The 15337-nt window shown below is 35.4% G+C and overlaps 1 protein-coding gene across 1 annotated transcript in view; it reads right to left on the bottom strand.

The window, feature by feature from the left end:
- The window catches only part of LOC126768007 (relaxin receptor 2), a 57157-nt gene extending 42037 nt beyond the window's left edge, over positions 1 to 15120 (bottom strand). Inside the window, exon 1 of the mRNA XM_050485843.1 lies at positions 15033 to 15120. Within this exon, the coding sequence (XP_050341800.1) occupies positions 15033 to 15120 (88 nt within the window). The remainder of the gene's footprint in view (positions 1 to 15032) is intronic.
- Positions 15121 to 15337: the final 217 nt, after the last annotated feature.

The following is a 15337-nucleotide window of genomic DNA, read 5'->3' as shown; positions in this document are numbered from 1 at the left end:
ATATGAGCATCTTCAAAACATCGATTTATCGCATTTTGACCGAACATTTGGGCTTACGAAAGGTGTGTGCACGGTTTGTTCCGCACGAATTGACTGACGACCAACAATTGCTAAGAATTCAACATTCGATTCGACGCTTGTGACCGATTATTTGAAGAAAAATCACATTTTAACCATTAACCCCGTATTCACTTAATATGGCACCGTGCGACTTCTTGCTTTTCGGAAAAATTCATTTGCCCATGAAAGGAAAGCATTATGCAGACGTAGAGGCCATTCAAAAGGCTTGCACCGGCATACTGGCGGCCATACCGGCCAACGAGCTAAAACACTCGTTCGACATGCTTTTGGACCGTGCAAAAAGCTATATTGAAGCAGAAGGAGACTATTTTGAATAAAATAAATTGATTTTGCCGAAAAAAACCATTTGTTCTGTTTTTTTTTAAGTCCTGTTAACTTTGGAATGTTGAAGATATAAATAATTTGAGGCTTGTATGCGGAATATTGTCTATTGTGCCCTCTCCTCTGTCTCACAAACTCACATACGCCCAGTACGTTGATAAATTCCACTATCATGCTAGGTCTAATTCGGATATATGGATCTAAGAGCCTGCCTTGATCCTGCGTGTACATACTGCTGTGCAGTGTAAAGTCAGGTGCTCTGATAGCGGCTACACTCATGATAAGCAAAAGCTTCTTGAGCCTGCAGTGCCCAGTGTAAAGTGTCCAAAGTAGCCAAAATTTGTTTCGCGTGAGGTTAATTATACTTTCAAATGTAGTGAGGTTGTAGCCACCGACTAGCAATATGCCTGTGAGTTGTTGCCAATATTTTTGCCAATCTATTCTCTCAACCTTGCGTCGCAAATCTTTCAAGGTAAGGTGATCAACCTCAACGTAGATTTCTTTTTTCGGTCCCACCATCCAGCAAGCAGCTGCAGAGCGAGCAAGCTCGTCAGGTAATTCATTAACGGGTGCCGCTTTGTGACATAGCACCTAGATGAAGACCCTGAGCTTTCAAACGACTTTCGTGCTCAAAATGGATAATATATTTATAATATGTAATATATTTATATAAAGGCTGGTCCATTTTGAAGTTTCCTACTTTTTTTTAAGAAAAAACACTGTAACTTTAAATTTAATGGGGAATATTTATGTTCATACGAAAGAACATTCTTTGGCATTTATTTTGTGAATATTATCTCCTTCATATGTTGGTGGTGGCTTCGTCTCAGATGGTCCATCCATTGAGTATAATTTTCGACGACTTGTTTGAGCACGTGTGATATTATCCGCATAGATTTTAGACTTTACATATCACTACTGGAAAAAATCTAACCGTGTGATATCACACGATCTTGGTGGCCAATCGACCGGCCCAAAACGTGAAATTATCTGCTCACCGAAGTGCTCTCTTAATAAATCCATTGACTGATGCGATGTGAGGGAAGTGGCGAAGTGAGATTACGAACTTCAGTTTCAGGTATAAAACAGTCGGTTTTCATGACCCGATAACGGTCTCCATTGACGGTTACGATCTCACCGGCATTAGTTTTGAAGAAATATGGGCCTATGAGTCCGACAAGCGACACCAAATCATTGATTTGTTTTGCATGAATCTTGAATTTCTTCAGGTTGCTTTTCGTCCCAAATGCGGCAATATTGCTTGTTTATATATCCATTTAGCTGGAAATAGACCTCTTCGCTGAACAAAATTTAACTCGAAAACGTCGGATCTTCTTGGAACTTTTCAGGCACCAGCTGTATTTTCTACGCTTTCAATTTAAGACGTCGACGTAAAATGTGCCAAGTCGTTCCATAAGTCAGTCCGAGGCACGTCGAACAGGAACGTACTCGAATCTCTACGATCTTCGTGTACGTTCTTTGCAGAACGTGAATTTTCGTAATATTAATGAATTTGTAAACATTGTTCAGGCATTAGTTTTTCCACGATAAAATGCCAAACAATGCTGAACAGAAATAACATGACAGCTGAAGGGGGTATTCTAGTCTAGAAATCAAATTTTGGGCAGTTTTTTGAATTTTATTAAAAAAAAAAACAAAAAATATTTTTACAATCCATGGTGTTTTTATTGATATATTAAGAATACAGAAAAAAATTTACAAAAAAATATTAAAAATTAATAAAATTAATTTTGAAAAATGGCGATTGCCGGAAAATAAAAATCATTTTTTACGTTTTTTTTGAAATTCCTGAATTTTTTTAAAATATTAAAAACAAAAATTTTGACACGATGCTTATAGGAACGATAAAGGATTATATAAAGAAGGTTCACACAAAATTTCAAGTAAATCGGTTTTATAGAACTTGAGATAATGCCGGTACCGTGTGGAAAAAAGTAGTTTCGAGAAAAACGCGTTTGAAAAATTCGATACGGCCGAACCGGGCTAGGTACTGAGTCACTAAAGTAACTGTAGCTCTTAAAATAATTTTAAATTTAATTAAACATTAAATATATGAAAAAAAATCGAATTTTTCAAAATTCTAGAGTAGAATACCCCCTTATAATGACTCACGCGTGGTCTGTTAAAAAAACTATTGAAAAAAGTACGTCCATTTGGATCACTCATTATCTGTTATATATTTATTACAATTTTTGGTAAATTATCTACTATAATTGTTGTGTATTTTAAGTGGTTGACCAAATGGGAACCTATTTGCCTGAGAAAGCTTCGAAACGGCTAATGGATCTTGGTGGAAAGTTCAGGTATTAAACCAAATTAAAGTATTTACACAGCATATAAACTTATTGCTAAGTTTCTAATTCTTCAAAGTAATTTTATAAAATGTTTGCCATAACTGCTATACAAACCACAATAATTTCAATAAACAAAGTAACTAAAGTCACGTGGATAATTTGCTAACTGCACATAAATGTTAATGCACCCATATGTACTTAGTTTTCTTAGCTGTCTTTTGTGACTTCACTGCGAAGAAGCGCTTTAAGGTGACACATAAAAGTTTCCAATCGATTTGCCAGTCCATTTTCCCCCGCCATGCTCTGGGATCAGAAATCTTACCTAACCTATCTTACCAGCCTATTTGTCTCAAGCCAAAGCAAACCAAAATTGATAAACATATAATATAAAAAGTTTATATGTATATGTGTGGCTACACATGCTGTAATATAAGGAGCTTCTAATTTGTGCACAGACATAGATGCTTATCTAGTGGCATTACTACAATATTGAAGGCATTAACAATTATTTGATATCTACATTGGATATAAACGTTCAGTCGCGTAGAGTATATCGGCTCGTTATGGAACATATGTACAGTCGGTTTTATTGTATTGACTGAAACATTCACCGGCACACACAAACGAGACATAAGGGCAATAATTTGCATTAAACACATATCGAAGATTTTGCTTAAATTGCGCGGCTGCTTCCTTCTGCTGTTAACGGTAAATGTCAGCCATGTTGTAGTAATGTACGAAAAGGCTTACATAAATAGTTATGTCTTCATTCGCGAGAACGAATATGCATTAGGGTAGTACTAAGGGTAAATGCATGAAAGTATCCGTATTACAATGTTTCGGTACAAAATTCAGAGGGTATCTTTATAAGATTAAGGAAAGTCAAATTTGTGTGAAATATCTTCGAATGTTTAGTGTATAGCAGTAGACTTTTTTAACTACTATGCACTATGTCTGATAATAATTTAATAAGGATAAATCATCCACATATTTATTTATATATATATAGGGTAGTCGAAAAAGTCTTTTCGTATTTCTAATCAAACTTCAACTTATTTTTTTTTCATTTATAATAAACTTTAATGAACCAAATATGTACCATTTTGATCGACCACTTTTTGCCATTTTTCCGCTAGAGACATTATTCCATCAAGTAATTCTCACAGTCTTCTCTTGAAGACAACTTTACTCCATAGTTCTGCATTGATCGAAACAAATGGATGCATGGTCAGAGCTATACGGTGGATGCATCAAAACTTCACAGCCAAGCTCTCCCAGTTTTTGCCGAGTCATCAAAGATGTGTGTGATCTAGCGTTGTCCTGATGGAAGTCGAAGCCCTTTCTGTTGACCAGTTCTGGCCGTTTTTCTCGATTGCTTGCTTCAATCTCATCAGTTGTTGACAGTAAAATGTAGAATCAACCATTCGGCTAGGCTCGAGCAGGTCATAGGAGATGATTCCTTTTCCATCCCACCAAACACTCAGCATAACCTTTCGAGGCGTCAATCCTGGCTTTGCGACCATTTGTTGAGCTTCACTACGCTTGGACCATGATCTTTTTCGCTCATTATTGTCGTATTTGCTCCACTTTTCGTCTCCTGTTACCATTTGCTTCAGAAATAGGTCGATTTCATTTCGTTTCAGCAAATAATCGCAGTTGTTAATTCGGTCCATTAAATTTTTCACAGACAATTCATGTGGTACCCAAACATCGAACTTCTTTTTGTAGCCAGCCTTTTTTAAATGGTTCAAAACCTTTTGATGATGAAAGTTAAGTTCCTTAGCTGCTTATATGACAGTCCGAATCAATCTTTTCCATAATTTTTCGACTTTTTCAACAATAGGTCGACCAGAGCGAGGTGCATTCTTCACATCGAAATTTACAGAACGAAAGCGAGCTAACCATAATTGTGCTACACGAACTGATACAGCATCGTCTCTGTAAACTGACAAAATACGAAAAGACTTTTTTGACTACCCATATTTGTTGCTGTATTATTAGCAACGAAGCACAGACGGTCAAAAATCAAAAATGTGAATTTTTATGTACAACCCTAATGTATAAACAAAGCTATTACAATCTATGTTAAAATCAATATCATATGCCGTTTCCGCCACTGTCAAGAAATTGACTAAACTTTAACTATTCGGTGATTGTTATAGTCGAAGATATTTCCATATTGCCCAGAATGGCTTTGAATTGATTTTATGAACGACTTATTTGCCACATAACAGAGTAATAATAGCAATAATAATCATAAACACCAATTGGCGTTATGAATTGTTGAAAATGCGTATATTTTCTTTTATGTTTCTTGCTTTGTACTAAATTAAGACATTGAATATTAAATGGCTTGCCAAAAAGAGCGGAATTGAAGTCTAATTGGAGTGACGAGTTGTTAATAATAGAATCACTTTTAATTGAATGGGCGTTACTTGTATTTTTAGTGGCTTCGGTATGATTATTAATTAAGCGAGATATATACCATCTGATCAAATTTGACCCGGACTGAGAAAAACAAAACTACATTTTTACATAATTTAAAACAAATATTGATTGATGCCTTTTAAATATAATCTTTTTGAGCCAGTACAAACACGTCGATGATTTAGGGATCGTCTCAGTGTGAAATTTTTGAGAAATCGATTTTTTTTATTGCATTATTGGAAAGTATACACTACGCTGTTGACAGTCATAACTTTGAAGTCGGACATAATTTTATTTATTTTCGAACCAGCATTAACACCAACAACAACATCCGCCTCGAATCCAACGCAGAATAACTCTTGCCAACAGGTGCTACTTCGGACTGTTTAGGCAATTGAGAAGTAAAGTCCTCTCTCGACGAACAAGGACCAAACTCTACAAGTCACTCATCATCCCCGTCCTGCTATACGGTGCATGGACGATGACAACATCTGAAGAGTCGACGTTACGAGGTTTCCAGAGAAGGTTCTGCGAAAGATTTATGGTCCTTTGCGCGTTGGCCACGGCGAATATCGCATTCGATGGAACGATGAGCTGTACGAGTTATACGATGACATTGACATAGTTCAGCGAATTAGAAGACAGCGGCTACGCTGGCTAGATCATATCGTCCGAATAGATGAAAACACTCTGGCTCTAAGAGTATTCGACACATTATCCGCCGGGAAAGCAGAAGAAGAGAAGACCTCCTCTCCGTTGGAAAAACCAGATGGGAAAGAACCTGGTTACACTTGGAATTTTCAATTGTATCAATTGCTGTTGTAAACTCGGCTATAACCACGTAAGCGGTGTCTGCGCCAATAAAGAAGAACCAGATTCCATAGATTTGTTAGTTGTCAAACGTATTTTTGTAATCTTTATTCGACATGCTTCTTGTAAAATTTTCAAGTCTTTTTGACTTCAGTCTAGCATTGACTTTTTTCATCTACAAAACAATTCGCAATTCGGTTTATCGTTTCAGTTTTTCGTATCTCTAAACGCATGAAGTCGAAAATGTGCTTCGTAGCAAATCTTTTTTTTTTTAAGCGGTAGTCCAATACTGGTTGATCTAGGATTGATCACTTAGTCGAAACCAAAAAGGCTAAGTCGATTTAGCCTGGTCCATCTGTCTTTACGTCAATCTGTCCGTCCATTAGTATATACACGAACTAGTGTCTAAGTTTCTGAAATTTCGATCTAAAAATTGTCAACCGTCCCTTTCTCGCCGACAAGTTGTTCATATGTTGAAACAGTCGATATCGGAGCACTATAAGCTGGACAAAGCAGATCAAAAATCAAGGTTATGTTGTCTGTTTTCTTCGATTTTCGAGGTCTGGTGCACTCCGAATATTTTCCTACCGGCCAAAATGTCAACAATAAATACTATTTAGGTGTTATGCGTCGTTTGCGCGAAGGTATTCGTAAAAAAAGGCCAGAATTATGGGCCTACAACTTTTGGTTTTTGCACCACGCATACTGCAATGATTTTCCGTGAGATTTTCGTCAAATTTTCAGCCAATATCGTGCTGCAACCACAAAATTCGCCTGATTTAACTCCGTGTGCCTTCTGGCTATTCAGCAAACTCAAACGACCGCTCTGGGAAACCATTTAACGTTGAGTCAAATGAAAATGAAAAAGAAATTGACTTTAACAACTGTTTCGAGGATTGGAAAAACGTTGGCACAAGTGTATTGAGACCTAGAGGGATTACTATGAAGGTGGCGACATAGATTTTGAAGAATAAATTAAGAATTTTAAAATTATGAACAAAATCTTACTATTTTTTGCTCACAGTAGTAGCTGCCAAACAAACTGAACGATCGGAATAAATCATTTGTATGAAAAACCTTTTCATTTTAGGGGATATTTTCACGAAATATTGCAGGGGTTATTGTCTAAAGCAATGACGCAATCTCCGAAGAAGTTCTTCAGACATAATTACTATACCATATAGATGTCATACAAACTGAACGATCAGGATCAAGTGTTTTTTTTTAATTTAACGAGATATCATTATTAAATTTGACATGAAATGAACCGAACAAAATCTAATTCTTGCAAAGCATCTTTTGTATTTGTGAAGGGTATTATACCAGTTAACGCTTTTTCTTGGTTTCTTGGTATGTGCACTAATCATTACTGAATGATCTTCTTGATTCAAACTCTCTAATATGCTCGTTTTTAATCTCTGCAAACCAAATGAGAGACAGTCACTTAATCCACATATAATTTATATACGAGAATCCACTCACATGAGATCCCACTTTGGCTAAGTAAACGTGACAGAAATTTACTCCTTATCAATGTATCACATCGTGTTGGCGAATTCTTCGTGAACCACTTTGCTCGCAATTGCAACGATTTAATCTTAAACGCAACGCTTGTAGGCACCATTGAAGCGAATGGTTTAACGGTATATAGAAATGCGGCTACCGGCCGAAATGAACAATATAAACGCCATTTTATAAGAGGCGTAAAAATACGACAAGAATAACAAAGAAGCAATTAATACTTGTAACTTTATTAAGTGGTTACAGCAGGCGGCAGCCAGAAAGCAAAAACAACAACATATGTACGCACATTAACAATTATCAATTTCTGCGATTGTATATACTATATGTATCGTATATACTCGTATGCAGTCACAGTCACGAAGACAATAAGCCATAGCGCCTAAAAATATGTTTCTTCACATACAAATTCACTAGAATATGTTGGTAAAGAGTCAGAATAAGAAAAGGTAAGGGTATGAGTGACAGCGGGTCGTGAACAAATCGAAAAGGGCATTAACGGCAAACGTGCGCCAGAATCCGAATAGCGCATTGCCTATTGCCATAAATAGGTTAATTTGAACGCCTGGCCCTTGGGAGGAAAAGAACGGCGCTCGCACGGCATATACATATTTCACACCGGACAATGGCTGAATTACAAGGATACTGCCGCAAAAAAAAGAAGAACATTTAACGAAAAAACAAAAATCATGAAAAAGAAGAGGCAGCAGCAAACTTTCACACAAACCATGAAAAAAACAAGAAAATAAAGGCGATTTGATAAATAGACAAGTTCAGTTTAGTTAGTGTGCTGTGTGTCAAAGGCCAATAGGTGACGCTCACACCCCTGTCCAATGCATTATAAATAGCAAAATAGACTAAGTAGACAACTGACACTACTGACAATGGTCAATGGTCAATGAGTATTGAAATGCAATGGACAAGGTTCCGAGATATTTTAGCAAATGAAATTCAATTTCGCTTTGACGCAGGATATGCCAAGGTGTGGAGTTGATAATAAACAGGCAACAGCAATGATATTGATCGGGCATTAAATTTGCGTGAGTTTAGAAACATTTTTTTTTCTTCCATTTGCCAATTGAAATATTGAATAGCATTTTTATGTGTTATTGCGGCTATAAAATTCTTTAAAAAGTAGCAGCATGTGTACTAGGGTGGGCAGGAATTAAGGAACGGAATTTTAAAAGCAGACTTCCTAAACCTCAACCACTATGTTGAGGGAGAGGAAGGGCGTTGTGCTAATCATTTATATGGTATACATATTTTATAGGGCCTCTAATGTTACGAACTTCGTGGCAAACTTAATATATCTTATTCAGGGTATAAATACATGACCAATCCTTTTCTTATCCAAGATTTTTTATAAAAGCGTAGAAAAAACCTGTTTTTCAGAACTGTTTATAACATGGTTTGTCTGTTTTCAAATGTCTATCAAATTCCATTTATTTATATAGTAAATATATTTATTTTATTGGAGTGATAAACTCACAAGAGTTGAAAAGGGAAACGGGACGCATTTGCTGACAAAACAAGAGAGAGGCCGAAATGTGTGAATACGATGAAATAGACAAGCAGGCCGACAATGGTAATGCTCTCAAATACTACGAAAAGATGCAGCGACTAACAGAAGGTTTCAAGACCGGAGCATACTCTTGTAGAACCCCCAGGGGGATCTAGTGACTGATGCCCATAGCATACTGAAATTATGGAGGGAATACCTCCAGCCTGCTCAATGGCAGTAAAAGCATAGCACCAGGACATGGTGAACCCGATTACCCGACCATAAAGATGTTCGAATAGCAATTACCCGTCTGAGGAACAACAAAGCGGGGTGGGGGCTGATGAATTGCCGGCCGAGCTATTCAAATACGGCGGCGAAAAAATATTCAGATTGTTGGGAAAGCACTTCAGTGATAATTGTTTGTCGCGAGATTGGTACAATTCAAAGGGGGTCGAGAACGCGTTGACGACGGCCAACGTCCAGGACGTCCATCAACTGATAACAACAAGTCAGTAAAATAAAGGTGCTTGAGAATCGACTATAAACAGTTAGATATCTTACTGGCATCGTTCGAATATCAGAAGTAATAGTAAAAACCATTTTGAACGATCATTGGACCTAGGAAAACTGAAAGCATGACTGCTTCCAAAATCACTAAATTCTTTGGAAAATAGCGTCGCGTTAACGTCTGTAAAACAACGTTTTCCGACTAAAAGGATGTCATGAAACGTATCATTACTGTGATGAGTCTTGGATCTATCCTTATGACCCGAAAACAAACGATCATTCGGTCGAATATCATGGCAAAGGTGAGTCGAAATCGAAAAAAAACTTCAAAGCAGGTCAAAAATCAAGGTTATGTTGACAGTTTTCTACGATTATCGAGGTGCACTCCGGATTCCTTCCGACCGACCAAACTGCCAACGAGGAATACTACAAGTATTTGAGTGTTATGCGTCGTTTGCGCGAAGCTATTCGTAAAATTAGGACAGAATTATGAGCCGTCAACACTTGGTTTTTGCACCACGACAATGCAACGTCACATACTGCATTGATTCTTCGTGAGTTTTTCGACAAATTTTCAACCAATATCGTGCGGCAGCTTCCGTATTCGCCTGATTTAGCTCCATGTGACTTCTGGTTATTCAGCAAACTCAAACGACCGCTCTGGCGAAACCGTTTTGAGTCAGTTGAAGACAGAAGTTGAATCGCCACGTGCATTGAAGGCTATTCCGGAAATTAACCTTAACAACTGATTCAAGAATTTGAAAAACCATTGACACAAGTGTATTGGGGCTAAGGGAAATTACTTTGAGGGGGATGACATAGATTTTGAAGAATAAATTGAGAATTTTCAAATTATGAATAAAGTCACACTATTTTTTTTCACTCATAGTAGTATTTTTGGAAGTGTCGTAACATAGGTTCTCGGTAAGATTGCTTCACTATTCAAGATTAAAATATATAATTAATAAAATAATGAATAAAAGTTTTCGCTGGACTATTAATGCTTACATTAAAATTTTTTTTTAATTTTTACTGAAAAATGTGATAATTTTATGATTGCAAGCGCTCCTTAATGTATTAAAATATGCGATGTGTAGAATATTTTATTATATTTACATATATACTTATTATAGGCGTTGCTTTTTATTAGGGTCATGAAACGGGCTCAATTTATTTGCACAAAAAAGAAAAATTACCAAAGCGTTAGTCAAAAGCTCGGCAAATTATTAGTGATATAGACAATGTATCTGTTGGGATACTTATGCAATTATGATTATTGATAAACATATTAAATTTACCGTAAAATGTGAGAAATTTATGATATGAGACTTATTTTTCATTCAAATGGAACGCCACTGAATATCAATATACACCCGCGGCCAAGCGTTCATTAAGAAATTTCTAGCGAAAACGTGTTCTATCACTCATTGTAACGGTACTTATCGGTAATAATTTTTTCGTTAAGTTTTAACAAGTGATTCTATATAAAATAAAAAAAAAAAATAAGTTCTGTCAAAAAAGTAAAAGTAAATCAGAACTAAAAAAAATGTTAGAAAGTGTTTGGGAGGAGGAAATTTCAAGCAGTGTTTTGGAGAAACTTGTTGGGTCAATGCCTGCTCGTATCGAAGCTGTAATATCCGCTAGAGGTGGACCGACGCCATATTAGATTTCCCGTTATTCTTTTTGAATGTGTTGTAATTCCATTTTCAATTGAAACAAAAAATGTTGTTAAGTTATTACAAGAATTAGTAATAATGAAATCAAAGACTTGTGTGCAAATAAAAAAAAGTTGTCTCAATTTAATTTTACAAATGGGCCAGATTAAAGTCAACAGTTAACCAAATATATTCGAGCCATCGATATATTCCCCGTATTCTATTAAATCCATAAAAAAGTTACCCAAAGAACGAAAAAAATTGAAAATAGTGAAAAAATATCAAGTGGTAAGTTACAACATATCTATAATACTTGAAAATAAAAAAATATGAGGTCAAAATTTTTTTTGAAATCAATATACAAGGTCTGTCGCAAAAGAAACAGGACTGTTAAAAAAACAAAAAAAATTAATATTTTCCAAAAGTTATATTTTTTATTCAAAGTAGTTTCCTTGTACTTCGATACAGCGTTTAGCCCGGTCAATTAGCATTTCAAATGAGTGTTTAAGGTAATTTTTCGGAATGCTCTTGAGAATATCGTTCGTCGCCTTTTGGATAGCTGAAATGTCCTGAAGCCAGTGTCCTTTCATGGACAAATGAAATTTTCCAAATAGGTAAAAATCACAGGGTGCCAGATCAGATGAGTAGGGTGAGTGATTAATGGTTAATATGGAGTTTTTTGTCAAAAAACCGGTGACAAGCGTCGACCGATGATACGGCGCATTATCGTGCAACAGGCGCCAGGACCCTGCCCTACAGTATTGTGGTCGAGCACGACGAATGCGTGACAAAAGACGCTTCATAACACCAAGGTAAAACACAGCATTAACCGTTTGGCCAGGTGGGACGAACTCTCGGTGTACAATACCCTCGGAATCGTAAAAACAAATCAGCATTGTCTTTATTTTTACTTCTGAAGACGACCGACTTCTGATCGTCACAGAGATCCTCACGACCTTCATGGAATCGCTTAAACCACTCATGCACATTACTACGTTTCTGTAAACGTTTTCCCAAGTTTAAAACAAAATTTAATATTTGCTCTTTGTTCAAAATGCATTTTACGACCGATGACCAAAAGCAGCTGTCACTTTTTGATCGATAACACTTGTTGATAACGATTGTAGTTATCCAATTGTCTTAAAATTTTTACGATATGTCAACAAGAGATCAAACTTTTTATTTCATATACCCACCAATAGGTGGCGCCACCAGAAACAGTTATATTTAAAAAGTTCTGTTTCTTATGCGACAGACCTTGTATAGTATACTTGTAGTTAAGGAAGGACCAAGTGGAGAAGGACCTGGCTTCGCTTGGAATATCCAACTGGCGCCACGTAGCGAAAAGAAAAAACGACTGGCGCGCTGTTGTTCACTCGGCTATAATCGCGTAAGCGGTGTCTACGCCAATTAAGAAGAAGAAGAAGTTAAGGGAGTTTTTTTGGCTTTTTATGACTTTTTATGACCACTATATCTCTGAACTGGATCCTATGAAATTAGAAAACACCAAACAGATTTAGTTAAAGTAAATATAGCAAATCGAAGGAATAATCAAAATTAAATTTTTTGATAAAATGGCGGTTTCTAAAAACAACCGATTTTTGATCAAAATTTTGGACTAAAATTGTTTATAAAAAAATTTTTATTGATTAAAAAGCAATTTTTATTAATTGCTAAAAAATATATTTAAGAAGCTCGTGTTAAAATTTGAGACCAATCGGTTTAGTCGTTTTCGAGTAATGTTGGTCACCGATTTTGAAAACACTATTTTGAGAAAAACGCATTTAAAGTTTAGAATGCATTTCCAAGCACTCTGAAACGTCTTTTCAAATTTGCGTGTAACTTCGAAAATATTCAGCGGAAACGATATGAAATTTTCTGAGTGTATTTTTAAATATATGTACATTAAAAAAATTAAATTAAAAAAAATCGATTTTTGGAAATTCCAACTGTATATTACCCCTTAAAGCAAAAATTTTTTTGTTAAAATCGGCAAAGCAGGTCTCGAGATTTGCAATTTCACCTAAAGTTGGACAGTGTCATGCCCATCGTCCAATTTTCACCACATCTCCAATAAAAGCTTTTCATACCATGTCGGCGGTAAAATTTAATGTCTCTGACGTATTTTAGTGAATATGTATTTTAAATCTATTAGAGGCGCTCCTTTCTATTGCGAAACCGTTTGTCAAATTAGAGTTTTCTATTATTTAGTACTTAGTTATGCTATTTATACATTTTCAGTTAATGACGTTTTGTGGGCGTGGCAGTGGTCCGATTACGCCCATCTACGAATTCGTACGTTTTTTACCAAGGAACCTGTATATCAAGTTTCGTCCAGATATCTCAATTTTTACTCAAGTTACAGCTTGCACTGTTGGATGGATGGACAGACAGACAGTCAATTAGGTTTCGTCTCGCCTCGTCATTTATAGCATACAAATAATGTACATTAGGGTGATTCAAAAAAAATTTTTTTTTTCAATTGGTACTCGCAAAAATAGGTTCCTAGACACCTCTAAGAAAGCCTCTCCAAATATGAGTTTTTAATTGTAACGGGAAGGTCCTCCGCCTAACGGTTTTCTATTTTTTCTTATTATCAGATAGAAAAATTTATATCTCGCTTCCAACTACTTGAAAAAATATCTTGTTAATTAGGTTTTGTAGGAAATTGAATGCTCTAAAATATGGTCTCTTATGATTTTTTCGTAAACCCAACCGTTTAAAAGATATTAACGGTTGAAATTTGACTATTTTTAGAAAAATTCTTTATTTCTTATGAATTTTATAACTCAATGAAAAAAAAATATTATGAATAGATTTTTGGAGAGGCGTTCTTAGAGGTGTCTAGGAACCTATTTTTGCGAGTACCAATTGAAAAAAAAAAAAAAAATTTTTTTTTTGATCCACCCTAATATGCATTGATGTTTGACGATGAATATCTCGTAAACGCTTAACTTAATCGAAATATCATAGTAGACCATTTTTATAGAACAGTAAATTTCCTACAAAACTATGTGTTTCATCATTCATAATAATTTTTTTTCATTGAGTTATAAAATTAATAAGAAAAAAAAAGTTTTTCCAAAAATAGTCAAATTTCAACCGTTAATATCTTTTAAACGGTTGGGTTTACGAAAAAATCATAAGAGACCATATTTTAGAGCATTCAATTTCCTACAAAACCTAATTAACAAGATATTTTTTCAAGTAGTTGGAAGCGAGATACAAATTTTTCTATCTGATAATAAGAAAAAATAGAAAACCGTTAGGCGGAAGACCTTCCCGTTACAATTAAAAACTCATATTTGGAGAGGCTTTCTTAGAGGTGTCTAGGAACCTATTTTTGCGAGTACCAATTGAAAAAAAAAATTTTTTTTTGAATCACCTTAATGTACATATATAAACCTATATCTATCGCTCTTAGTTTTAGGTGATGCATGCAACCGTTCGGTGAAAAAAACTATTATACTCTATATAATCATGTTGCAAGAGTATAATAAATAAGGATAGAACCACTGATAGAATTATTAACGCAACAAAGTCTAAATTAACTGTCTTCATTCTTAAAAAGCAGAGGTCAGTAGCGCTTTCAAATTAATGTAATCTAATACATTATTTTCGGTCAAAAGGCTCTGCAACTTTTTCTCAAAAATGTTGCCTGAGTAAATATTGTTTAGCTTGATTACTTCATTTAGTGGTCTTAATTAGCAAAATCTCAAATTAAATAAAGTAAATTAGGAAATATTGTATCATAGCTACTTACAGTAATTTATCACAATTTACACTCTCATTATCAACCTGAAATCTACGCTCATTATGTGCACAAATTTTTAAAATTATTTAGCTAATAAATTGCGTACTCGTAAATTACATTTAATGGCGTTAAATACTCACCTAAACTTAAATAGAATATTATTGCCGAAAGTGTAATGACCAAGAGCAGCAGACAGCCACCGATTGCGATGCTGCGTCCATAAACCATGCTTTCAAAGTTTAACCAGCTGATTTTATTTATGACAAGCGAGCGCCGTTGTTTAACAGTTCATTTGTTGTGAATTGAAAATCCTTAATTTTCTCCCGCACCTCGAAGCCCGCCTTCACTTGGCGTTCACATTTTTATCAAACTTAAGCGCTTAAGCCAGCATAAAAAATGCTTAAACAAAATAAACGCTTTTAAAAGTTGAAGCGTTGCAGCAATG

This window comes from Bactrocera neohumeralis, chromosome 2 (assembly GCF_024586455.1).
Source record: "Bactrocera neohumeralis isolate Rockhampton chromosome 2, APGP_CSIRO_Bneo_wtdbg2-racon-allhic-juicebox.fasta_v2, whole genome shotgun sequence".
Taxonomy (NCBI): Eukaryota; Metazoa; Arthropoda; class Insecta; order Diptera; family Tephritidae; genus Bactrocera; species Bactrocera neohumeralis.
Note: the sequence above shows the minus strand (reverse complement) of the source record. Positions and strands in the feature narration are given on the sequence as shown.